General features: G+C 36.7%; 1 protein-coding gene and 1 long non-coding RNA gene across 3 annotated transcripts in view; one reads left to right on the top strand and one right to left on the bottom strand.

The window, feature by feature from the left end:
- Positions 1-25,977, top strand: part of ACSS3 (acyl-CoA synthetase short chain family member 3) — a 142,482-nt gene that overhangs the window by 37,614 nt on the left and 78,891 nt on the right. For both annotated transcript variants that reach the window (XM_038558560.1, XM_038558561.1), the window contains 3 exons: positions 8,030-8,218; positions 12,944-13,078; positions 16,630-16,770. In XM_038558560.1, coding sequence (XP_038414488.1) covers positions 8,030-8,218; positions 12,944-13,078; positions 16,630-16,770 — 465 coding nt within the window. The remainder of the gene's footprint in view (positions 1-8,029; positions 8,219-12,943; positions 13,079-16,629; positions 16,771-25,977) is intronic.
- Positions 11,872-25,977, bottom strand: part of LOC119869337 — a 29,479-nt gene continuing 15,373 nt past the window's right edge. The window contains exons 3-4 of the long non-coding RNA XR_005370410.1: positions 22,534-22,687; positions 11,872-12,184 (exon numbers count right to left, since the gene is read on the bottom strand). This is a non-coding gene — a long non-coding RNA (uncharacterized LOC119869337). The remainder of the gene's footprint in view (positions 12,185-22,533; positions 22,688-25,977) is intronic.

Raw genomic sequence — 25,977 nt, forward strand, 5'->3', positions numbered from 1 at the left:
ATGAGAGGGCCAGTTGTCAACAGTTGGTATTGAGAATCCCAAGTCGTCTTTACTTTGGGCCTTTTAGGTGAATGTGTGGGGTTATTGCATTGTGGTTTGAATTTGCTTTTCCCTAATGACTCCTGAAATTGAGCTCCTTTTTCCTGTGCTTATTGGCCATTTGTTTCACTTTTCTAAAGTGTCCACTCAAATCTTTTGCCCATTCATTCTCCTGTTGGATTATTACCTGGTTAGGAAGTCAAGGAGAGACTTTCTCACAACTTAAAGAGACCACCTTATCCGTATCTGAAAACCTTAAGAAAAAAAAAATGATGAAGATCCTTTAGGGCAAGTTTTGATGAGTTAAGTGGTTTTAAGGATCCAAAGCTAAGATACTCTCCATTTTAAAAACAATTAATGATGCTGCTACACAATCTACACTGCTGTTTTAACTAGTCCTTCTTTGCAAGGAAATTTAGAAGCAGATGCCCTCCAGTAGAATATCTTAAAATGGGAAGCATTGAGTCAGTCTCATGTTTAGGGCTGTAAATGATCCATCGAACAGGATGCTGTGATAGTACTAATGTTAAAGAGCTCTAGTTATGTTGATTTTTGAGTCTAGCTCAACCTTCGTTTCCCATAAGCCTTATTATTTTTATGAACTCTTTTGTATAATGCCATGTGGTAAAATATGTTTTAGCAGACATATTTGTACTTCATTTTAAATTGTAGGTAAGTAGGCACCAACTACTGATTTAAATTTTTACCAGAATTGTAGCTAGAACTCTGTTTTGAATAACTTCTCATCTTAATAAAAAGTAAGTTAGATTAGATTCTGAGAATACCGCCTATAAAGAAAACAAGTATCAGACCAATTTAATAGATATTATAGGAAGGAATAAACTAAATGAGAAAAATAACATTTTCGTGTTTCCTTATATCCTTTTCTCAATGTTTAGAGTCATTCAAAATGTCTAAGCATCAACTCTCAATAACAACAATCCTGAGCCTGATTTTTTCAGGTTGTTTGAAGTATAAACTCACTTCTTTTCACTTCCCTCTATGCCAGAAGCTATTTCTCCATGATTTGAAGTCCAGGACACTGTCTCTGTACCCAGGTTTATTTTTGCTTTTTGCATTATTTATTAATATATCTATTTATTAGTGTATTTCTTGACCAGAGTAATATTCCTTGAGGATAAAGGTGATATTTTATTTAAATATTTGGATTTTTTTGCCAACATAGTATCTAATACAGGCCTTATAGCATAAGCTCATATTATATACTGAATGGATTCATGAAAAAGAACAGCTACTCATCCATTAGAAAGTAAAAGAAAATCTAATCCTTGTCTGAGAGAAATAATTATTTCCAAGAATATCACTTGTCCGCTCTATGTTGTGCTTTTCTTTTTACATCGGGAACCTTTTATTATTTATTTATTAAAGATTTATTTATTTATTTTAGAGAAAGAGAGAAAGAGCAGGGGGGAAGGGCAGAAAGAGTCTTAAGCAGACTCCCCTCTGAGCATGGAGCCTGACACAGGGTTAGGTCTCAGCACCCTGAGATCACTACTAGAGCTGAAACCAAGAGTCAGACGCTTAAGCGACTGCACCACTCAGGGAAATTTTATTTTTGAATACAGTGAGAATCTTGTTTTAATGCATTGCCTGACTGTGAAGGTTTATATCCTGCCTCACCTACTTGGCTTTCTTGGAAACCTGAAATTCTGGTCCATGGCTTTGATTCTTAGATTTGCTTAATTAATTTATTTTTATCATTAGTTGATAGGTTCTTAGTGGATAATTCATCTTTTCTTCAAGGTGTAACCCCCTGACCTCTTAGAAGGTTAACAGCATCAATAGACCATCTTTTTTTTTTTTTTTTTTTTAAGATTTTATTTATTTTTTCATGAGAGACACAGAGAGAAAGGCAGAGACACAGGCAGAGGGAGAAGCAGGCTCCATGCAGGGAGCCTGGTGTGGGACTCGATTCCGGGTCTCCACGATCACGCCCTGGGCCGAAGGTGGCGCTAAACTGGTGAGCCACCTGGGCTGCCCCTGGACCATCTGTTTTGAATTCATTTTTCTGGACTAGAATGATGATGGAATCTATTTATTTATTTATAAAACATACTTTGGGATGCCTGATATATATCTGGCACTACTGTGGATATTATAGACTACAGTAGTGATTGATATAATCTTTCCTTACGGGAATATTGCATTCTAGTTAGGGAGATACATTATGAATAAAAAGATAATACAACATAAGTGAAAAATTATACAATACAGGTGAAGAACAATATAACTCTATAGACTGACCTGGGCTGCCATTTTAGATATGTCTGTCAGAGAAAACTACTTGTCACCAAGAAAATGACCCAGTGACACAGACCCAAATACAGATGAAAGAACCATGTGCCCATTTGAGTGAAAATCAAGTCAGGCAGAGGCCCTGGAATAAGAACAAATGTGGGCCATCAGAGGGCGCCAGGAGGCCAGCAATGAGAAGAAAGTGGAAGAAGGTGAGGTTGGGGAATATCCAGGAGACATCCCATAGGACCTTGTACAACATCCTGAGGACTATATATTTTCTAATAGACTTATTTATTTATTGGAGAGAGAGAGAGAGAGAGAGAGAAAACATAAGCAGGAGGAGGGGCAGAGGGAGAGGGAAAAGCAGGTTCCCCTACATGGGGCTTGATCCCAGGAACCTGAGATCACAACCTGAGCTGAAGGCAGACGTTGAACCAACCTGGGCGCCCCAAGACTATATTTTATTCTAAGTATGATGGGAAGCTCCATCACTTTGGTTTCTCTGAAGAAGAAACTTTTAGTGGGCAAGATTGGAAACCAAGAGATGACAGATGGTCCAGAAAAGAAATAAATAGGCACCATTTAGCTTAAATCTCCTTAATAATAGCAACATGTGCTTGCATGTGCGCAGGTAAAGGATGCCAACACCTTGTACCTTGTGGAAGCTAGTCCACATTTATATCTTTATGTAGGATCTCTGGCTCTACTTACGAGATTTTTAGAAAGTCTGATTCAACCTTTTATAGAGCAGCCACCTGTAAGTTCCCTGGTTACTCCCCATCTTTCAAGATGTTTTTATGTAGCACACCGTGGAAGGTTTCTGAATATTCTTCAAGTAGAATCCTAGGAAAAAAAGACTGCTTCCTCAGATATTATAATTGATTTTTAAATTAGTTAAGTTTTCTGTGATTGATTAGACCAGTGTTTGCAGTGTGACATCATTGCAGCTTAAAAATATACTTCCTCTTGTCTTCTCATTCATATAATTTTCTTTGACATGGCCCTGAAATTGCCCATAATTATTATCTTTTTACTATAATTTGGACACCAATACTATCTTTCTCATACAAAGATGATTTTCTGTAGATGGGCACGCTTGCTGTTTGTAAAGCAAGTGCTAATTTACTCTACAGGACATAGTCTTTGGTCAATTTCGCCCAATGTTTATATTTGTGTCATGGGCATTGGATCATGAAGTTATACTAACCCACAGACTTCTTTTGAATGAAGATTTTGCAGAATGAATACATATGAAATTTGTTAAATTCATTTTTGTTGTTTATACTAATGTTTTCATTTTATAATTTTAAAATTTAAAGTTCTCGCTTGTATCCAAAATAAGCACATGTGTTCTATGTAAACCAGCTATATGTGTATACCATTTCACGTAACATAAATATCTGTTGTTACATTTTCTTATTTTGTCATTACTATTTATTTATGTTCTTTTTCCCTGGACTCTGCATTTCTTTGCTTTAAGGACTATGTCTTCCTATGTTTGCATCTGCAACCTTGACTTCCGTATAGTTACGTATAGTAGATACTGTATAAGTTGAATCAATGACAGGATACTGATATAGTTGAATGTCTTTAAATTAGTACCAAAATAATGATTAATTCATATAGTCTCTTGTGGGAAGAAACAAATAGTGCTGTGTCTAAATGTATATGTACATTCATTTTGTTTCTTCAGGTTTCCTTCTTAGTTCAGTTACCCTCATGCTAGAGAGGGGTGTGGCCTGACCATGATTGCATAGCATGTGTACCGTCCTTGCCATCAGACTGAAAACTAAATTTGGTGGTATGTGAGTGATATAAAAAGATTAAATTGTTGATAAATTAAAACACAATTTTAAGATGCAAAAATGAATATGGATTGGGTGAAAGACACATGATTCAACTTTTCCTTTATTGAAAAACTATATATACAAGATATATGTTAAATGTTTTCCCTTTGGATAGCAATAGAAATGATAAATTTGCATTCTGATATCTATGGTAGGATGAGAATATTAACATTGGACAAAAATAATATCGAATTTCCTTCTCCTTGATAATTTTCCTTCTGAAAGTCAGTAAAACAAGATGAGCCCTGAAATAGCAATAATCAAATTGCCCTTTGTGTTGAAGTTTCATAGCACTTTCTTTGAGGGATTACAGACTCTCAGGTGACTGGGGTTTTTCCTCGTATTGTTTGCTGTTGCTTACACTTATTTTCAAAATGATTTTATCTGTGTAGGAAACAAGACTTCTGCATTCTGTTCTAAGACTCCCATATTTACTCTCTCTAGGTACAATGTTAGTATGAAACATTTTTTTATTTCACATTTTCATTGTTTTTTTAAAGATTTATTTATTTATTCACGAGAGACACGAAGAGAGAGAGGCAGAGACATAGGCAGAGGAAGAAACAGGCTCCCTGCAGGAAACTCCATGTGGGACTCGATTCCGGATCTTGGGATCATGACCTGAGCCAAAGGCAGATGCTCAACCGCTGAGCCACCCAGGCGTCCCTCACATTTGCATTTTAAACCAATGTCCATTTATTTTTCTTGCTATGAGCTAGCATTTGCTTTTCATATGCCTATTTTTTAGAAGTCTCACCAGAAATGTTTTCCCATGTGTTTTTATTCATATATATACACGCATACATACATATAATTCCATAAAGGTATACAATCTACATATATACATATATGAAATGTCTGCATTTAGCCCTGGACACTACTGAAAAAGAAATTCTAGCTATTGATAATGTATAACTTTTCTCTAGATCAACTCTGATGTGGTTAGCACCGTATCAAAACATTGAGTGGGTGCAGGAAGCAAGGTTAACAAGGCCAGAGGGACGCCATCTAGCGCTGATACAGCTCTGCTGCAGCCTAATTTGCTGAAAGTTGTCTTCAGGGAAGTGTTTCACAATTCAGATGCCTGACCAAGCAGATAATGAGAAGTGGGTGGGGGGAAAAATTCATTATCCGTATATATCACACCTTTATGGTTATAGAACTATGGTGTAAGCATATAACATAAAATAAGATTTAAAAGAATATATTTCAAACTCAGGATGGGAAGTAAAATTCATGCTCTGTGATTAATGGCGCCAAGGAATGGTGAGTTCAACGTAGTAGCTTATCATCAGTTTCAGGTGCTTGGTATCATTCAGGAACAGAAGCCCAGTGTTGCTAGACTTTACAAGTTTTCAGGAGAATTTAGAAATCTGGGTTTGTATATGAAACCTCCTCATTTAAATATGTTGGCTCTTTTTACAAATTTTTATTTGTATTATCTTTTTAAGATTTTATTTATTCATGAGAGACACAGAGAGAGGCAGAGGCACAGGAAGAGGGAGAAGCAGGCTCCCCATGGGGAGCCAGATGTGGGACTCGATCCCCGAACTGGGATCATGCCCTGAGCCAAAGGTAGACTCAATCACTGAGCCACTCAGGTGTCCCTTTTTTTTTTTTTTTTTTTTTTTTTTAAAGATGTGACTTAACTCCAACTTAAATACATTGTGGGGTCACATTTGGTCATTTTGAGTTTTTTTTTTTTTTTTTTCAAAAAAGTTCTTAAATTCATTGATTTCATTTCTTTCAGAGGACAGAGGTTTGGGGCATCTTACAGCAACATTGTGAAGTGAGGTTGGAATACACAGTTACTGAGTCACTGCCAGATTGGGTCTTGGTTGAAGATCATTTTTATTCAACAATAGACGCTATTCAAGATACTGAAGTTATAGTTGTAAATAGGACAAACTCTTCACAATGGTCTCTCCTAGTGCTGTACCTTAAATGGGATACCCAGTATCCCATTTCTATGGGGATTGCACCCTGAGGGTGTCGATATAATTTTCCAGTGTTTTTCTTGATCTTGAGCTCCATATAGAATTTAAGTTCATGATTTATATCCCTGTGGTATATCTTTCTCATAACTTTTTGCTGGGTAGCTTTGAGTTCTTAAAAAATAGCACTAAATTCTAGCGTGCAAATGGGGAGAACAAAACACTAAGAGAGTTGTTTGTTACTTTCTTTCACCAGAGTCCTTAACTTTGACCACATCTCTCCCCCTCTGCAGAGGGGAAGTGAATAAACAGAAAAAGCAAGAATGATCAGGATTCCAAATCCTTTGAACTTGCTGAACAAGTAGGAGAGGCAGGATGAAATCAAAGGATATAAATAGCACTGTGGCCCAATTCCTTGGCTCAGGCCTCCTCTGTTCAGTATCTTGAGCACTCCCATCCAAAGGCAAGCCATAGTCCTTCCCATTGCCCATTGGACCCCTACAGGCCCTTTCTTTAGCTCTCTGACCTGATCTACGACCATTCCTCACTTGTTCTTTCTGTTCCACCCTGGTCTCCTTGCTGTTACTCCGTCACATCACAAATAATCCCCTTGGGCCTTTGTACTAGTCTTCTCTCTGCTTAGGGATATCCAACTTATTCTTAACTTGTTTGTGTCCTTTTTAGGGAGGTCTACCCTCGCTGTCCCCTTGAGAATTATATCCCCTGCATTCTCAGTCGCTCTATTTTGTTCTACTCCACCTCCCCCACCCATAGTACTGATTACCTTTTAACATGGTACGTAACTTACTCATGTTTACTGTAAGGGTTTACTCTTCTGAAACATAAGTTCTCTGAGGATAGGGATCTTGTTTTGTTTACAGATGTATCAGAAAACAGTGTCTTCCATATAACAGGCACCCAATATACATTTGTTAAATGAAAGATTATTGAGGGATACCAGGGTGGCTCAGAGGTTGAGCGTCTGCCTTCAGATCAGGGAGTGATCCTGGGGTCCTGGGATCGAATCCCGCATCGGGCTCCCTGCATGGAGCCTGCTTCTCCCTCTGCCTGTGTCTCTGCTTCTCTCTCTCTCTCTCTCTCTCTCATGAATAAATAAATAAAATCTTCAAAAAAAAAAAAAAAAAAGAATGTTGACTCTCTTATTCACTTAGGCCTGAGCATATTTTACACAGTTTTGGTCCCCAAAACATATATTGAAGGTAAAAGAACTTTGTATGTTTGATCTCAATATAGAGGGCAGTCACTTTGTATAGGTAATTAGTAGGAAAAAAAACTGTAAAGAAAAGGTAATTGGTTTCAGGCAGTAGAAAGGACAAAGAATATGAGTTTGAAAGACTTGCGATGGTAATGTGGCTGCATCATATATTACCTCTCTGGTCCAGGTTTAACTATTTGTTATATCTGAATCTCAGTTATGTTTATTTAAATAGTTATAATAATAACAGAATCCATCCTATTTACCTTCTAAATGTATGATATGGTTTCTTTCCTTACACATACTTACCTCTTTTAACAGTTAACCCAATGTATATCAAAATTTCCATTACGTTACTTTTCTGTTCACTCGACAGATTTGCCCTTTAGAATAAAAGCTTGTGTTTGTTTCTCATTGTTTTGTTCTCAACTTGAAACACAATGTCTGGCATATCACAGTTGCTCAGTAAATATGTTGCTGAATGAATAATTAAGCAAATTTAAGCCACAGAGTTTATACGGCATAATAATAGTAAGTTGGTTTATAGCCAAATATTGTAATACAGGTGTCTGTTATTACTGTGACTAAGCTTCCATCATCACCAAATATGTCTATCTCAGCCTTCTTTAAACCGCTACCAAGAGGGTGACCATCTTCCTGTGTTACTGTCTTAATTTACAAGTTGAGTGAAATAACACAGAAAACACTTGGCTGATGTAATGATTTTGTTACAGGTCTCTAAGCTGGCTGGTGTTTTGGTCAAACATGGTGTCAAGAAAGGTGACACTGTGGTTATCTACATGCCCATGATCCCACAGGCGATGTATACCATGCTGGCATGTGCAAGGATAGGAGCCATCCACAGTCTCATATTTGGGGGATTTGCATCCAAAGAACTAAGTAGTCGTATTGATCATGCAAAGGTAAGTGGTTTATTTGGAGAAATCAAGTAGTAGCTACATAGAGGACAGCCACATTTATCTGTGAATGGACCATCTAAGAGTGATTTGTACTTATGAGATCCTCCTTTCAAATGGAAAACAAAATTTGTGTTTTCTTTGGCATACATATATTAACCAAAATTTTACTTTGGGGTTAGTCTAATATGAAAAACATCTTGCTAGGTGCCGTAAAGCATGTAAAATATAGGAACGCCTGAGTGGCTCAGTGGTTGAGTGTCTGCCTTTGACTCAGGGCGTGATCCCTGGGTCCTGGGATCGAGTCCCACATCAGGCTCCCTGCAGGGAGTCTGCTTCTCCCTCTGCCTGTGTCTCTGCCTCTCTATCTCTGTGTCTCTCATGAGTAAATAAATAAAATCTTTAAGAAAAAGAATATAAAATATAAGATTAGGTGCATACCATTCAAGTTAGCTTGCCATATTTGGGTATATAAGACATACAAGGAAAATAATGAATAACCAATGTATTCATTAACACGTACTTACTAATTTCCTCCTGTATGCCAGGTACTATCCCTTGAACTGGATAGTGAGTGATACTTATTAAATGGATAGGACACATAGTAGTTTTATAATGTACATACTTCCAGGAATGGTGGTATAAGCACAATGGTTAAGAGGGATACCAGGGAAGAGTAGAGTTACATGGTTAAATGGGGGTGCTAGAATAACAAACTTGATAAGGCTGCTGTGAAAACCTCATTGAAATATTGAATTGAAAATATTAAAAAAAAGAAAATATTTAACACAGTGCTCAGGATATAGTACTTACTTATTTTAAAAAGGTTAGCTATCATCTATGAATTTAGAGTAGGAATCAGCCAACTTTTTTCTGGTAAGTTACCAATCTAGTAAATATTTTAGACATTGTGGATTACAGATGGTTATAGCAACTCCTCAGCTGTGCTGTTACAGCACACAAGCAGCCTTACACCCTGCATAAGCGGAAGATATGACAATGTCCCAATAAAACTCGATAGAAAGATGCTGTGGGCAGGGTTTGGCTCTCAGCCATCGTCCACAAACCCCTGAGTTAGAAAAAGGAGTGATTTCTTTTAGTTGGGATGGCCGAAGAAGACTTCCCTGAGTTGAGATTTAAGTTAGATCTTGGCTTAAGATTCAGCTTGTTGAATGATTGATATCGTGAGGATCCAAAAGGAGAGAAAAAGAATAGAAGTCTGGCTGTAGACAATAAGTATTGAATTTATTTTATTTGGAAGACAATGAGGAGACAGAGGTGGCTGAAGAGGGAGGGGTGGGGAGCTTGCAAAGGGAATTTTTGTCTGAACCGAGTCCTGTAGACCTTGACCAGTGCAAGTTTTTGAGCAGGTGGGTGTCTTGTTTTAAGCAATGCTCAGAGGAGGCAAGTCTTGCAATATGATGGGAGCGGGAGAGAGGCAAGGGGTTGGAATCAGACCCTTTGGCAGGTGGTCCCTTTGTGAAGTAATGGACAATGTGCAACAGAGTATTAGCAGCGGGAAGATTGAGGAAGGAGGTCATTATGGGAATAATAGATGGTTGACTTTTACGAGTTTCACAAGCCCGAGATGAGACATTCTTAATGTAGGAACTAATATGTGTTGAGGGTCCCTTGGATGCAAGGCAGAGAATATTTGCATATCTGACTTCATTTGCTAATAGATCAGTTATTAGAACTAGAAAGCTGGTTTGTGGACTAACTGGATAGAGTTTTTCCTCTCTTTTTCAAACACGTAGAGCTAGTGCTTGTGAAGGTAAATCTAGGGGAAAATAGTAGTCAGCACTAACCTGCAAACCAGTGGGCAGTTGGGGGGCTTCTTTGAGGAAGCTATAGACTCCAGCAGTTTAGCTATAGAAATCCTAAACACCATTTGGGTAACAGTATGAGATGCACTACATGTATTTTTTACATTTTAAGGAAATTATATGATGTGGGGAAATTGAGATACGTAAAAATGAAGATTTATAAAATATAGACAATATCACTGGCTAAGTTTTCATTCATCATACATGATGTAGGAAAGATGGTAGGGTTCAAAGCCAATGGCCAAGAAAGAATTCTTGAGGCATTTTTGGTGCAAAGAGATGGTTTTATTAACACACAGGGACAGGACTCTTGGGCAAAAAGCTGCCCTGGGGTCATGAGGAGTGGCCCAGTATATACTTTCAAGCTGGCAAGGGGTTAGGGATAGCTGAAGCCTATTCCAGGTATTTTGGAAACAAAGTTTCCAGGATCTTGAGGGGGCTAACTATTGTTAGGAAAAGATAATTTATTACTGTTTAGTAAAAACTCAGTCATGAGACCCTTTAGATGCATATTGGTGGGTCATATGCTTGGAGGATGATTGCCAACATGTATCTTGGGGTGTAGAGATAAAGAAGGTTTCCAACAGAATTTTTATATGTTAAAGTAGACTCAGGATCCTGGGGGTTGAGCTAAGATGGCCTTTTGGCCTTAGCAAAGTATTAACATCGAGGCAGCAGAGTTTCTAGAGGAAGGTCCCTCAGCCTGTTTCAAGGACTTATTAATATGCCTATGACTAAATGTCAATGGGCTGTAGGTAGTAAAGAAATTTGCTAATTTTTCTTCTGCCTTTGTTTCCCACATGAACACACACACACACACACACACACACACACACACAAACTGTTAAGGAGTTTAGGCAATCGGTGTATATTCTTATGGATATGACCATTGAGCAGGTCAAGTTAAAGGTGAGAAGGTAGAGATATATATAGATACATGTATATCTGAGATACTTGGATAGAATTAATATTTGAAATCAGGAATGATTTTGAGGTCATGATTTTCAAATAAATTGGCTCAGGAAAAAGCTTTATTTTAACAGATGAAGATGGAAAGACTGACTATACAGTATCCTAACAAGTCCGTCTAGACCAAATAAAATCTCCAATAAAAGGCTCTTAATAGAAATGTAGAAGGGATTCTTTTTTGAGAGAAAGAGTCTAATTTTGACTTTATTAAATTATTCAGGTTTTAATATATTCTCTATATATTTTTAATTTGATATGGAACTTACTTTCATTTATTCTGAATTCTAATCTTAGGGAATGTTGTCTAGAGTTATTTTCGTATTATAGATATTAAAATGTGAATTCTATTCAAATGTTGGATCTTTAAAAATATAATAAAAGGAAACAAGGCTTATTTTTCTTTTCTTTCCTTCCCCCCCCCCTTTTCTTCTGTATATGTGCTTGCCGAAGCGAGCACCCCCCCCCTTCTTTTGAAAGGCAGCTTGATAATAGCAGGAGGAGAAGGTTCTGTAATCAGTCAGAACTGGCCCTCTTTCTGATTCCACCGCTTGTAACCTGGGGCAAGCTACGTAATAAACTGAGCCTCAGCTCCATGAATATTAAATGATATTCAAAAAGCAGACAGTATGATATATGCATATACTTGGTATAATATAAACCTTTCCTAGATGAAATGCATTATAACTAGAAATCAGAATTCAGGAATAGATGCACTATCTTGGATTGATTACCTGTCTCCCGAATAATTTATTATGGACCTCTTTTGCTTTGGATTTCTTGGTGAAGAAACATTGTGCTTTGAAGGATAAAGACATTTGTTTCTGCAAATTAATGAGAATTTTGGTTCAGTTCCAAAAACGTTTATTGAGAGCTTATGGTATGGCAAGCACTGTGCCAGGTGTAGAAGACACAGAGATAAGTGGGATCCAAATTTGGCCTTGGGGAGCTTGCTGTGCAGTCTGGGGAAGAAGGAACATTTTGACTATTGTTAGGCACCTGAGGCCTGCCACAGTGGAGATTAACCCTGACTTCAGCTCCCTCCGGGGATCCCTTTTGGCTACATCTCTGTATATCTTGAAGAATGACCAACAAGTTGTCAGGTAAAGGGAAGTGCCAGGTGTTACTTAGTGACAGATTCAGGCTTTGTGAGGCTTGAAACTCCAATCATTTGGGGGCCCTGTTAAGAAAAATACAATGAAATTACAAATATAGTATTTGGCAAAAATGGATGTATTTAGAATGAGAAAAGAATCAATAAAAAAGTCAGGATTTGGGTCCCTTTTTTGCGGTCACATTTAAGCAGAGATGCTGACATAAAAAATGTAGGGCAGCCCGGTGGCTCAGCGGTTTAGCGCTGCCTTCAACCCGGGATGTGATCCTGGAGACCCGGGAATCGAGTCCTGCGTCGGGCCCCTTGCTTGGAGCCTGTTTCTCTCTCTGCCTGTGTCTCTGCCTCTCTCTTTCTGTGTCTCTCATGAATGAATAAATAAATGAAATCTTAAAAAAAAAATGTAATAAAGCTTCCTGATAGCAACAGGCTGACCCTCCCCACCTATGAAACACTATGACTCCAGCAACAACCAGCTGGTATACCAGCCGCGGAAAGGGCTGGGCCCTTAGGCCTGCATGTCATTGGTTCAAAGCAATTCTATCTGGATTCATGAACTCTTTGGAAAGTTTTTTTTTAAACAGCTCCTACTCATTGGCCTGAAGCATCCTAAACATGAAGTTCGGAACAGGTAAGTGAGATCTATGTGGAAGTGGTTAGGTCTACAATATTTACAAAGGGTTTATTGTCTTCAGGCCATTTATTCAATAGAGAACAGAATCATTAAAACATTTCTTTAAAAATGTTAAATTGTCAACCTGCGCCCAAAATATTGTGCTCAATTAGTATTGTTCAACTTTCTCACTGATTGCTATTTTTCCATTGTAGCCTAAAGTGGTTGTTACAGCATCATTTGGTATTGAACCTGGAAGGAGAGTAGAATACATCCCACTTCTAGAAGAAGCACTGAAATTAGGACAGCATAAACCAGATAACGTTCTCATTTATAATCGTCCGAATATGGTAATCTGAATTTTGAATTTGGTTCTTATGATGATGTGCTAAGGATGATTCTAGTTTTGGCCACGTGAAAGAAACACTTGATTTATATAAACCACTAAAAATACTTCCTGAATGTCACCATTTTTGGAAAAAAGAAAAGGAGTAAGAATGATGTTTTCTGTCTTTATGAAAAAACTAGTTTAAAACTAAAAGATTGAAACACATATAATATGCAATGATAATGAATTAGATTCTATGCATAGTCTATTGTGGTGGTCTATATTAATTTAAATTATGATAATAATGATAGTACCAAACACTGTTTACCATATGATTTTTGATACTCTACTAATGAATAGTTTAAAAAATCTTCCTGATAACATTATGAGCTAGAGGATAGCATTATTCCTATGTTACATAAGAGGAATCCAATGAACAGAATTAAAACGACTTGCCCAGCTAGTAAACATCAGGGTCATGATCGGAACACACACACTCTGAGTATATGCTTGATCCCTCAGCTCTCCTGCCTTGTGGAGTGGTATGATTAATTTCATATAAAATTTGTCTTTTAAAAACTTTAGAGAAAGCATTTAGTCTGGAAATAAAACTATATTCATGAAAGCAAAATATAAATATTCTAAACAGAGAAATTATTTTGTGATCCATGAAGGAAGAAAAAGCAATATAAGACAACAATGAATACATTTTACAGTGCTTTTTCTAGTAAATTTGATCTAATGACCACCTTATTTTACATCTATGCAAGTGTCAGCTATTTATAGTGGAACCAGCTTAGGTTCCTAGCAGATTAAAATTTTTTGCAGAAGGAAAATTAAAAGACTGCAAAGAATTGTGTAATTTTATGGGACTCTTGAGAGGTTATCTGCAGAAAATGCTTAAATGACAAGATATAAGAATAGAAAGCATTAAAACTATGTCATTTTGATTACCACCTAGCAATTCCCATTACCACATTAAATTCCTGTGTAAAGTTTTAGTAGTCTGTGGTTCATGAACTGCTGCACTCAATGATTTTAATATTCTTACTGTTTCAAAGAATTTTGAGTTTCTTTCAGATGCCCTCAAGCATGTTTTTCAAAAAAGCTTATTGCTTTTAAGTCAAGGAATACAAAGTCAGCAATAAAAGAGATTTTGGGTATGAGGAGGTTGGAGAAAAGGTAGGAACACATACACACACACACAAAGTATTTCTGTGAGTATGTGTGTAGCAATTGCACATATATAAACTCATGAATTTGTAAAGAATTTATGCTAGGCCCAAAGCTAAGTACTTTCCTATACTTCTTATTTAATTCTCACAAAGCAATGAAGTAGATGTTATTACTGGTCCCATTTTACAGATGAAGAAACTCAGCTATGGAGAGGTCATAGCCCAAGTCACAGCTAATAAGTGGTTCCAAGATTTGAATGTTGATTCAATGACTTTAACCAACAAGATATATGCTCTTTCTTTTACTTTATCAACACATTTGATATAGATATGCAAGTTTCCTCTTCATATTTTTTTTAATGCAAATCTCTTGTCTTTCCTCTTTATAGGCAGAGATCCCCTCCTCTGTCCCTCCTTCTCATAATGGCTCACTTCCTCTCATTTTCCTTTTTTCTTGAGACTCTTCCTTATATTTTGAGTTATCTTTATTTTAGATGAGGGCTTTGGATGCCCTTTATAGTAGGCCTGCTGTTTAGTTAGTAATTAAGCCCAGTGGACTGGCTTTGCTTTCAGTTTAAAGACACAAACTATGAGGCTCGGTGGTGTGTCTCATTAACCAGAATTACATTTTTGCCAAAGGAGGTAAAAACCTGGCTGCTACTCCTAAGCCTCAAGCAAACAACAACAGAATCAAAGGAATATCATATCAGTCAGCTCTGGTGCTCTACCAATATTGCCTTTAGGAATGATAACAGGACATGTCTATAGAAGTGAATGTATATATGTAAAAGCTATTGCTGATTTTTCCCTCTCTTCCTTTTGCCAAGTCTTCTTTACGTATGCCTGTAAAGGGTTTTCTTAGCCTGAAGAATAACCATTCATTCATGTCCTTTATTTCATTTGATCTGTGATATTTTTTTGTGATCATTCAATTGACAATTTTCATTATGCAGTGTGATAATTTTCTTATAAGCCTGTTATTGTAATGTTAAAGACTTGGTAATTTGAAATTAGTTGTGTTTATCTGATCCTTAAAAACAAGTGGAAATGTACAATTTGGTTACACTTAACTATTTTTATTTATCTCAGTGGCACATTCAGTATCTATCAGAGCAAGGGTGGAGAAGCCAATTGGGCCTTACACTTCACCTTCATGAAGTTCAATTTTGATTGTTACCTAAATGTGATTATTCACAGAGGCACTGTATTTATGATATTAGATTGAAGTGTTTTTTTGTAAATGTACTCACTTAAATATATGAACATTTTTACAACCCTGATTAATATGTTAAGGATTCTGAGAAATGGAAATGGCTTGGCTATTCTAAATCCCTCAGAGTCTCTGTACTTCACTCGGGGATCACCTTGATAAAATGAATGGTTACATATGCTCTGTAGGTGGTGGATCTTACTAATTTTCACTGAGGAATGTATAGCCTTGCCTCTGTGCCTGTACTAATAAATTCACCAAATATAAACTTCCTGATGTGTCATCTGGGGCTTAGTTAACATTTCAGAAAATAATCAGACATGTACTGAATCTTAATTCTACTTAAATAGCTGTCTCCTCATTAGAATAATTTTCCCATAAGCCACTTCCCTGCTCTTTATCTGTCTGGCTTGTTTTGTTGGCAGTATTTTAAATAAAGAGGTCTCATCTCTTCTAATTTGTCTCTGACTAACTCATGACTCTATTATCATAAAGTTTACAGCGCAGAGCTTGGTTCTAGGAACAAAAAGAAAATAAACATTTCTACTATATTAATCAGTGACTTTGATGGAGGAAAAATTGGATAGCATTTTAGATATGTCACATATGCTCATTAATTTTCAAAACTAATTTTTGTTTTTGGAAAAGCAAAAATTTATTTCTCCCCCACCCCTGAAAATGATATAATATTTTCTCATTTGGAAAGACAGACACAATATTAGTTCTAAATTGCCCTTGTATGAAGAAACATTTTAATGGGTGAGTTGACGTTTCATTGTGAAGACTTTAGCTCCAAAATAAAAGAAAAAAATTTAAAAAAATAGAAATTGGCTTATAATGTTAGTAGTGTATATATGTTTATGGAAAACATGAACCTCTGTTAGCTAAGTTCTGACTGTTGATGAAAACATGACTGCATCACATTGGATTTCTTAAGGATATCCTTTGATTTGAAAAAACATGTTCTTTTGTCAGTTCGTTTGAAGCCAATATCAAATTGTTGGACTTTTTAGGAATATTTTTAACTCGTGACCCTGAAATACATAGTCATAAATCTGATATTTAGTGCTGTCTAGGCCTAGATTTTCAGGCAGATGCTCAGACGAATATATATAGATTAAGTCAGTTTCCACTGTTCTGATTTAACCTCCTTTGTTCAGTGCATATTTTTGTATACTTCCTGTGTAGGAGACAGTTCCTTTGGTTCCAGGTCGTGACCTTGATTGGGATGAAGAGATGGCCAAAGCACAGTCACATGACTGTGTTCCTGTTCTTTCGGAACACCCGCTGTATATTCTTTACACATCCGGAACAACGGGGCTGCCCAAGGTACTTGCTCTCTGAGGGATAAGTATCTGTACCAGCAGATTTTTTTGTGCCCTGAGAATGTTTAATTACTGAGTAAAAATGCAGATTGTACCTAGAGATTTAGACTTGGGTAGTTTATATCTTAAAGGAATGTTGTGTTTAAATCCTGAAAAATATTAATCATATTTCATGTCAGATGCTTTCCCTCGATTTCTTTCAAAATCTTCACATACATCAGCAAGTTGCAATTGCTCTAGTAAGCCATTAAGATGAATGGATATTGGTTTAATCAAATTTTAATGATTAAAACATCAGTTGGTTTAATAAAATTCTACAAAACTGTTTTAAATGAAATATTTTTATTCTCTAAACCGATATATAACTTTTGTGGAGTATGGAATTGATTTTTGATCTAAGGGAATTTGATTCTTTATTATAAACGCAAGTTTGAGAATTGATGTAGACGGTTTGAACAATGGGCAGTGTATCCAGAGTATTGAACTATGTGATTTGCAGCACTGAAGACACTCAAGGATTTTTAAATCTGCTTACCATGAAAGGTGTCTTCACAAAACAAAGTTAGAAGCATCAGTATGTTGAAGGTGTCAGATAACAAATAAATACCACTTTTGTCTGTGTCTTTAAATAATACTGTTTCTTCATACAACTTCACAAAGGCTTATAGTGTCATTTTCCTATTCATTTTTATTAAGGAGTTCAACATTCACTGAATCATAAAATTTTACTAGGGGAAGGGACTTTCACGATCACTTGCATCCCATGAGAGCAGTGGCCTCTTTATTAATATTAGATTTCTGTAGCATCAGAGTTCTGAGATATAATTTGTCATATTTTTAAAATAGTGGTTCCACTTGATTAGTCTTAAAAAAAGAAAAATTAGGATGTCCCATATAAAACGCATTTGCCTGTATAAAATGAAACATTTGGTAAGGAATGTATTCTCTCCGAGGACAGAGACCATGCTTTATTACATTTTAGTCTACAATCATGCTTGGTATGTAGCTTGGTACTTAATAAATTTTTGTTGAGTGAATAAAATAAATAAATAAATGCATATAGATAAATATATTTGTGTCATTGTAGAATCATGTCTTAGGATTTCTTTAACAACTCTGGTCATCTGAAAAATATTCCTTCATTTTGATGACTATGTCTTGTTCAAGCAGTCCAAATGATCTTTTGGACCCAAATCATAACCCCCTACCTTTTGCAGTTTTGCATTATACATCAGTCACATAGAGTCTAACTGAATGTTTGGCTATAAAATAAAAGGGGATTCAGAAAATTATAATCTCATAGAAAAGTATGAACATGAGAGAGGAAACTCCTGACCCTGAAAACAAACCTAACCAAATAAAAAAGAACCCTTCAAAAATCACTTTAGCTCCTATAAGCCTGAAGGATTCTTATAAAAACATTTGTGCCACTTCAGGATTTTAAATTACCCTGAATTTCACTGTGGCCTGGATGGAGATCTTTACAACAGGAACAGAAGAGCTTGTCAGTGACTCAAAACTGACTCAGCCTATGTGGTAGAAATGACAGTAACATATAGGGCATCAAATCTGAAAAGTGGTGGTTCCAAATAAGGAGGCTTGCTTTTTCCAGGTTTTGTCTGGGTCAAGAACTTCTCTTTTGGAGTCCTACATGCCCAAACTGAAGATCATTTGAAGATTCATTCATTCTCATTTTCTTCCTAATGTACCATCTTGAAGATAATCTGTTTCAGTAGATTGGAGAAGGCTTTCATTGTGTGGAGATCTCTGTGTTGAATTCAGCTCCATTCAATATATGTGTATTGACTGTTCATTCTGTGCTAAAAGATATGAGTGAACCACAGTCCCTTCAGTCTAGTGGGTTGAAGTATATATGAATGCAGACTGGATGGAGGTTTTTTGTTCTGTGTGTGTGTGTGTGTGTCTCCAGCTGGCCAAAACACTGATCTCAGAAGGACAGAGGGGAATGAGAAGATGAGGCCTCGCCGGAAGACAGGCACTCAACACTTGAGACGTTGTGACCAAGCTCAGTGGACAAAGGCATCTGGATGTTAGCACCTCCTCTGGCCTGTCAAGATCAAGGTCCGTCTTTGGTGCTCAGAGGCCAGTCCTGAGTCAGTCTTGCTCTCTGAATTGTTCCTTTGGTCTTTATTTTTTGCACAGGAACATCTCCCTGATAGGGAGGCTGTGTTATTGTTCCGTACCCAGGAGACAACACCCTCTCTTTTTCTCTCTCTCTTGGAAAAGATGACATTGGTCTCTTACAGTCATTAAGTTCCACAGATATCACTGAGCACCCATATATGTGTCTGGCTCTCTTTTTAGAAGTTTATATTCTATAGCCAGGACACAGACATTAAACAAAAAGCTATGTAATGTATGAAAAGTGTTATGAGGAGAAATAAAGGGTAATGGGACCAAATAGTGGGAAGAATGGGAGAGCTGTTCCACCAAAGGATGGTCAAAGAAAGCTCTTATAAGATGACATATGAAGGATGAATAAAAGTTCTTCATAGAGTGGCATCACAGAGAGGAGGGCATATAGGCAGAAAGGGTTAGCATAAGCAAGGGAAGGAGCGTGCAAGGAAGTTTCCAGGATGGCTAGTGCATATGGTACAAGTGCAGAGGAGAAATGACTAGATATATAGGCAGGAGCCAGACTCAAAATTTAGCCGAGAAGTTTAGGTTATATTCTGTATATAAGGGATGGGGAACACTAATGCTACTTAAGCGAGAGAGAAGAATATGAAGGAAGGTAAACCCTAGCAACATTTTGGTGTGAAGATAGACAAGTACATACAATGGAGGCAAGGAGATTCATTTTCAGGCTTTTAGGACTTCATTTGGGAGAGCATCTAATTAACAGAAATCAGAATTCGTTCAAAGATAAGAGTGAGGCAGAGGAGGGGTCCAAGATTTGAAACTGAGAGCACAGGAGAATGATGGTTTTGGATATTTACTAAACACAGGGGGTGGGTTGGGGCAGGAGAAACTCGGAATTTTGGAACATATTGAGTGTGACGCATCTCTGGGCCATTAACATGGAGACGCCTAGCCAGAAGTTGGAGGTGAAGGTCTGGGTCTCAGAAGTGCATGTGGGTTGGGAGATAGACCTTGAGACCCTTTGTGGGTCCTCAGTACAGAGCTCTGGTGTTTAAGCATGGGAGTGAGTAGGTTTTGCAAAGTAGGGCATGTAGAAGGGCAAGAAAAAGTAGTCGTATCTCAAGGTCCCTCAGGACTACTTCCTTCATCCCCTCACTTTGGAATTTCAGTTGAATCAAAATTATACATTGTCAGCAAACCTTTATGCCATTTATTTTATTCTGTCTTATGCCTACTAGTTTTTGTTTACTTATCTGCATAACATTGCACGTTCTCAGAGGTCCTAGAATATATTTCAGACGTCTTTGGCTGCAGTATGTCACTGTCCTAAGAATTGGGCCATGGTAAATCCTCAGAAGATTCTTTAAATGATCTTTTGCTTCTCCAGTTAGTTCCCAGATTCCTCTTTATTCATAAGATTCTCATTTCACTTTTGGCAGGTACAATCAGGATTAATGGGATATGAAATTGTAATATTTGGATTCCCAGAATAGAAGTACAGGAAAGATGAGCACACATACATTTATGAAGCATTTAAATATAAATTTCATGTCATCCTATAATTTGTTCTCTCAATCTTTGATCTTCATGAGGAAAAATAATGTTGTGAGCCCATAAAAATAATTCTGCTTAAAAATACTCATTTCTCATAGGCACATATAAGACACACGTAAGGCAATCTGTTCTTTGGTTAGAAGTTGCAGATATATTTAGGGCATATTTGCATCTCTGCGTCTGCCAGCCCTGGATTTGTCAGGTCGCTGTGTGATAGGTTAATCTGTCAGCTGCTGTAAATATTCCTGCAACCACACTGAGCTGCTTTGCATACATTTCTGCAGTGTTGTGGGCTTCTATCCTGGTTAGTTTGGGTGCTTGTATTCAGGATACTTCAAAGAATCCCTCATCTGGATGGGGTGTCGTTTTTGCAAGGGGGAGATTTAGTGATGTATCTTCTTCCACCTTGATATCACGAAGGGACAGTGATAATCACACACACACACACACACACACACACACACACACACACACAAACACACACAAGAAGCTAACAAACAAAAAAAGCCAGCCCAGTGCCAAAGCAGAAAAGGAGGGTAGGATAAAGAGGGAAAGAAAGCAAAGTATTGAAAGGAAACCATGAGAGGATATCATGTTAAGTGAAAGAAGTCAGAGAAAGACAAATACCATATGAACTCACTTATATATGAAATTGAAAAAAATGAAACAAAACAGAAACAGACCTCTGGATACAGAGGACAATCTGATGGTTGCCAGAGGAGAGGGGCTGATGAGATGGCAAAATAGAGGAAGGGGGAAAAGAGGTAACTGTCTTCCAGTTAAGAAATAAATAAGACACGGGGATAATGTGTGCAAACTATAAGGAATAGAGTTAATCATATGTAACAGCTTTGTATGGTGATGGACAGTAGCTGGATTGGTCATGGTGATCACTTCCCAATGTACATAAATATTGAATCACTATGTTGTATCTGAAACTGACATAATATTGTATGTCAAGCACACTTGAAGAAAAGAAAGAAAAAAAAGAAGCAAATGAACAAAAAAAACGAAAAAGAAAAAGAAAGGAAGGCATGATGAGAAAGTGGTGGGCCTTTGGTCCTGATGCACATTAACACAATTTATGTCACTTCTACTCCTACATATGTTAGGTGACATTCATATTTCTTACCCTAGAGCAAAAAATAGGAGAAAGTCAAATAAAAAAGCAGTGAACTTTTTTTTTTTTAATCTGTGGTACAATTCTTGCAGTTAAAATGCTGAACTTGCTATACTTTTGCCTCTTATCTCACAGTTGTTCAGATCAATAAAAAATTATATTGCTGCTAAAGTACCATCTGTAGAGGCAGCTTCAGAGTTATCCGAAAGCCTGTAGCAAGAGATTTTATGTTTGATGCTCTATCCCAAATGGAACCATTCCATTTCAACTAATATGATTCACTAGGTTCTATAAGTTTCAAAGCTTTCTCCCAACATAGAAGACTACTCAAAAAAAAAAAAAAAAAAGGAATTGTATTTTTCTTACATGTACATTATTCACTCAACTGTTCACAGTATTGAATCAGTCAACAAATGTATTACATGCCTGTTCCATGGCAGTTACCGTGCTGGAGATGAAGAGGCTTTCTCAGTGTGTGTGTGTGGGGGGGGGTGGGCGGGGCGGGGCAGGGACACAGCCCTAGGTCAGGCTGGTTACTCCAAAGACGTTTGCTGGCCCAGGAGCCAAGGAAGAAACAGGAAAGACACTTAACACAAACTGTGGGGTTGGAGATGGCTTTGAGATGACGTGGTATTTTCATGATGTCTTTGAGTACTTGTGTGATGAAGTAGGAGCTAACGGGGATCAGGGAAGAGGTGGGAGCGGTGGTTCATTCTAGAAAGAAGAGATATCATCTGTAAAGCCATTATAAGGACAAGATTATTGTTGATCTGTTGGATTTTTTTTTTTAAGTAATCAGAACTGTATCTTTTATTTCTTGACTCACGGACCCCAGCCATGGGGGTGATGGATTTCTTTTAGTTAGGTAAAATATTTATTTACCCTTTCTTCTTTTGTTCTTCACCTCAACTTTTCAGGCCAAATTATAACACGTGTGCACACACACGTAAGCATCTATATTTACACATGCATGCGTGAATAAATACATACCTCATGGATGGAAATATGCATATTATGTTTTGTACAAGCACGGTGCAGAGTCGGATGACAGAGGAGCTCAACTTAGTATGACGTTCTCTGGAGTACTCCACACTTCCCTTCCCTGAGTATTGTGAGATCTGCTTTCCAGATTTTTATAGATCCACTAAAAAAGAAAAAACTTTTGGGATGAAGAATCCCAAACTCTTAATCTAACCATACTCAGTCTTTCATCTTCTTCTGATAAAACCCATATTGTTCTGTATTTTTCTTACATTGTGGCAACGAACACTGCATACCGCACTCGGTGCTGACATGTCTTATGTTTTCATATTTTATGTCTTAATAGCCCCATTTATGAAATTTTGTGGTTTTCCTTGTTTTCAAAGGCAGCTCATTAAGCTGGAAGTCATAAAGAACCATCTGGGATGATTTTGTGGTCCCGTTCGTGGGTGACTAATAACCAGCCTTTAACTTTACCTGTGTGGATTGAAGTTCTTAAATAAATGCCCATATACATTAAAAATGTGTTGTTGTTTCGTATTAAAGAGCAAAACATTGTCTTCTCTTGCATTTTTGAGCTAGAATTCACTTTCGTGTCTTTATTTGGAGTATAGAGTGTTACTCCCACCCAGAAAATTTTCAAGTTCCCCAGAAGACTTTAAAGTGTTATAGCTAATGCTCCAAAAACCAGAACAGTATATTGGCAGGTTGCAGGGCTTTTCTTTTTTCTTTTCTTTCCTTTCTTTCTTTTTTTTTTTTTTACAGGGCTTTTCTGACAATGTATTAGTACATCCAGTGTTTTTACTTTTAAGGTAGTTGGAGTATTAAGTACATAAGGAAAGTAATAACAGACATTCAAAAGAGTAAAATGCAGCATGCTTGGACTTTAGGGGTAAGCACTGATATTAAATGTTTTTACCTTATACTTAAGATTTCAAATATGTTTTATTTTTTTTTAATTTTTTTTACATTTTTATTTATTTATGATAGTCACACAGAGAGAGAGAGAGAGAGAGAGAGAGGCAGAGACACAGGCAGAGGGAGAAGCAGGCTCCATGCACCGGGAGCCTGACGTGGGATTCGATCCCGGATCTCCAGGATCGCGCCCTGGGCCAAAGGCAGACGCCAAACCGCTGCGCCACCCAGGGATCCCTCAAATATGTTTTAAAAGAGTTTTTAGTTTCAGATTTATTTGGACTATTAGAGTATAATGATTTCGTTTTTGAGAATTGTTTATGTGTTTTCAGAGGCTGAACAAAGTTTCTCTTTCGCTTTTTAATTATCGTTACTTGGAAAATATGATTATGAGTAAGAAACCAAAAAAATACTTTATCGTCTTATTTTTTAGTCACATATTAATATTATAACAAAGAAATTATCTTTGTAAACCTAATCTTTCAATTTTTATTTTACTTAAAACTTTTTATGAAAGATCTACATGAAGAACATGAAATTATACAGTTTTTTTCTCTACACCATATCAAATACACAGAAAATTGAAAACTATTACCCAAATATTTTAGAGAAAAAGACTAAATTTCAGATCTATTATCTAGATTAATGAATGGTAAAATGTTACTTTATAGAAATTTTTATACTCATCGATAAAAAATAAAAATTGTTATCAAAGACCAATGAAAAACAAACATCACAGCTTTTCTCTCCAGTAGCTCCATTTCAGTTGTTTTTAATGAGAACTTTTTATGGAAACCTTTAATTGCTTTAACAGTTTCTGTCTTTTGAATGATATCAGCACAAGGGAAAATAAAAAGCAATGATTGCTAGAACTAAGGAAATAATTTTGTTAATAAGATACTAAGTTAAATTAAAAATACCGTATAATTTTAAATATTTTTTCATTCATGATCTCATTTTTAAGTCCCACTTTTTTTGCCCAAATGGACTTAAGCCTCCACCATTTTATGGGGAACACAGCATTGGTTAATATCCTTTAAAGAAGGGTAAAGGATAAAGTCCACTTGAGAGGTAAAAAGAAATTTAATCGCTTATTCCTTTCAATAATATTTTTAGTTTTACAAATGAATTACTACTCATTTATGTTTTTTCTAGCCTTTTCTTCCTTTTTATCATTCCTAGTTGACTCATCTTCTCTTCTGTACCATATAATCTAAAAATTTACCCTTCTATCCTAATTAGTTTGGGTGCTTGTATTCAGGATACTTCAAACAATCCCTCATCTGGATGGGGTGTCTTTTTGCAAGGGGGAGATTTAGTGACGTTGCAAATTGCAATGATTAATATCAAATTCCTCAAAGTATTGAATCATAAGAAAAGATCTCAAAAAAACAAACTAATGAGTGAGTGAAGTTCAAGAAAAATAGTACAGAATATAAGAGGAAAGAGCTGCTCAGTTTACATGGGAGAAATGCACGTGTGGAATCTTCTGGCAGGGGGCTAAGGATTTCTAATACTCCGATGATGATCCAGAGAGCCAGCTGCATGCTAACCATGTCATGCATCGCAGAGAGTAGCTGTCAAATGCCAACGAAGCTGCATGTGACATTTGCCAAGGGGCCAGGTGTTTCTGCTGGGATATAAAGTGTGTTCCACAGCTTGATACCTATGTTTTATTAGTGGTACCGAAGGAGAACAGCTACTTTAGTCACTAATGGAAAGTCGGTATGTTTTTCATTTCTCTGATTCACGCATGTACGTTAAAGCTGGTGAGTTATGCCGAAAGATTCCAACTAGTAGTACATTTATTAATTAGGGCCCTGTTTACCTTTAGGTAAAATAATTATTTTCTGCATAAAGTAGTAATAGTTGCTCTACTAGAAGATGCTTCCAAATGCATGTGAATGAAATATAGCTTGTTTTTAAGCAAGCATTCACTTGATCATTTTGAATATTCCCGCAGTTAAGCCTTTTTAAGTCACTGATGATTAATGTTTATAGTGAAGCAATAAATGCAATTATTAAATTTATCATCAGCTTTTATTTATGGTGACTCTTGTGCCAGTTTTCAAATATTAATCTTGTATTAGAGTTGAATATGTTCAATATTGTGGATAGCTGCTAGAAACTGGTTCGTGAAAGCTGTAATACTGTGATGTAGCAATCCCTACTTTTGCCCCAAATGTAATATAAGGCAAATCTGTCAGCCTTAGATCCAACCCAGGAGGATTTCTTTGTCAGAATTCCAGAATTCATCATGAAAGAATCATTTAGCTCTCATACTATGACAGCAGGAACCCCAGTATAGCATTGTAATGAGGCTCCGGTTAGAATATGACTTTGTTTCCTCTAAGCATCCTACTATTATTTAATAATATCAAGGAATAGCCATCCTTATATTATGCTCTATTTGAAGAACACAATTACGTTTGACTTTGCACTTAATTTTGAGAGTTCCCATTGTGTTCTGGAAAAAGTGTCTGCAAATGTAATGTTGTTAATTTATGCCACCCCTGGAAAAAGAAATGTCATTGCATG

This window comes from Canis lupus, chromosome 15 (genome assembly GCF_011100685.1).
Source record: "Canis lupus familiaris isolate Mischka breed German Shepherd chromosome 15, alternate assembly UU_Cfam_GSD_1.0, whole genome shotgun sequence".
Classification (NCBI taxonomy): Eukaryota; Metazoa; Chordata; class Mammalia; order Carnivora; family Canidae; genus Canis; species Canis lupus.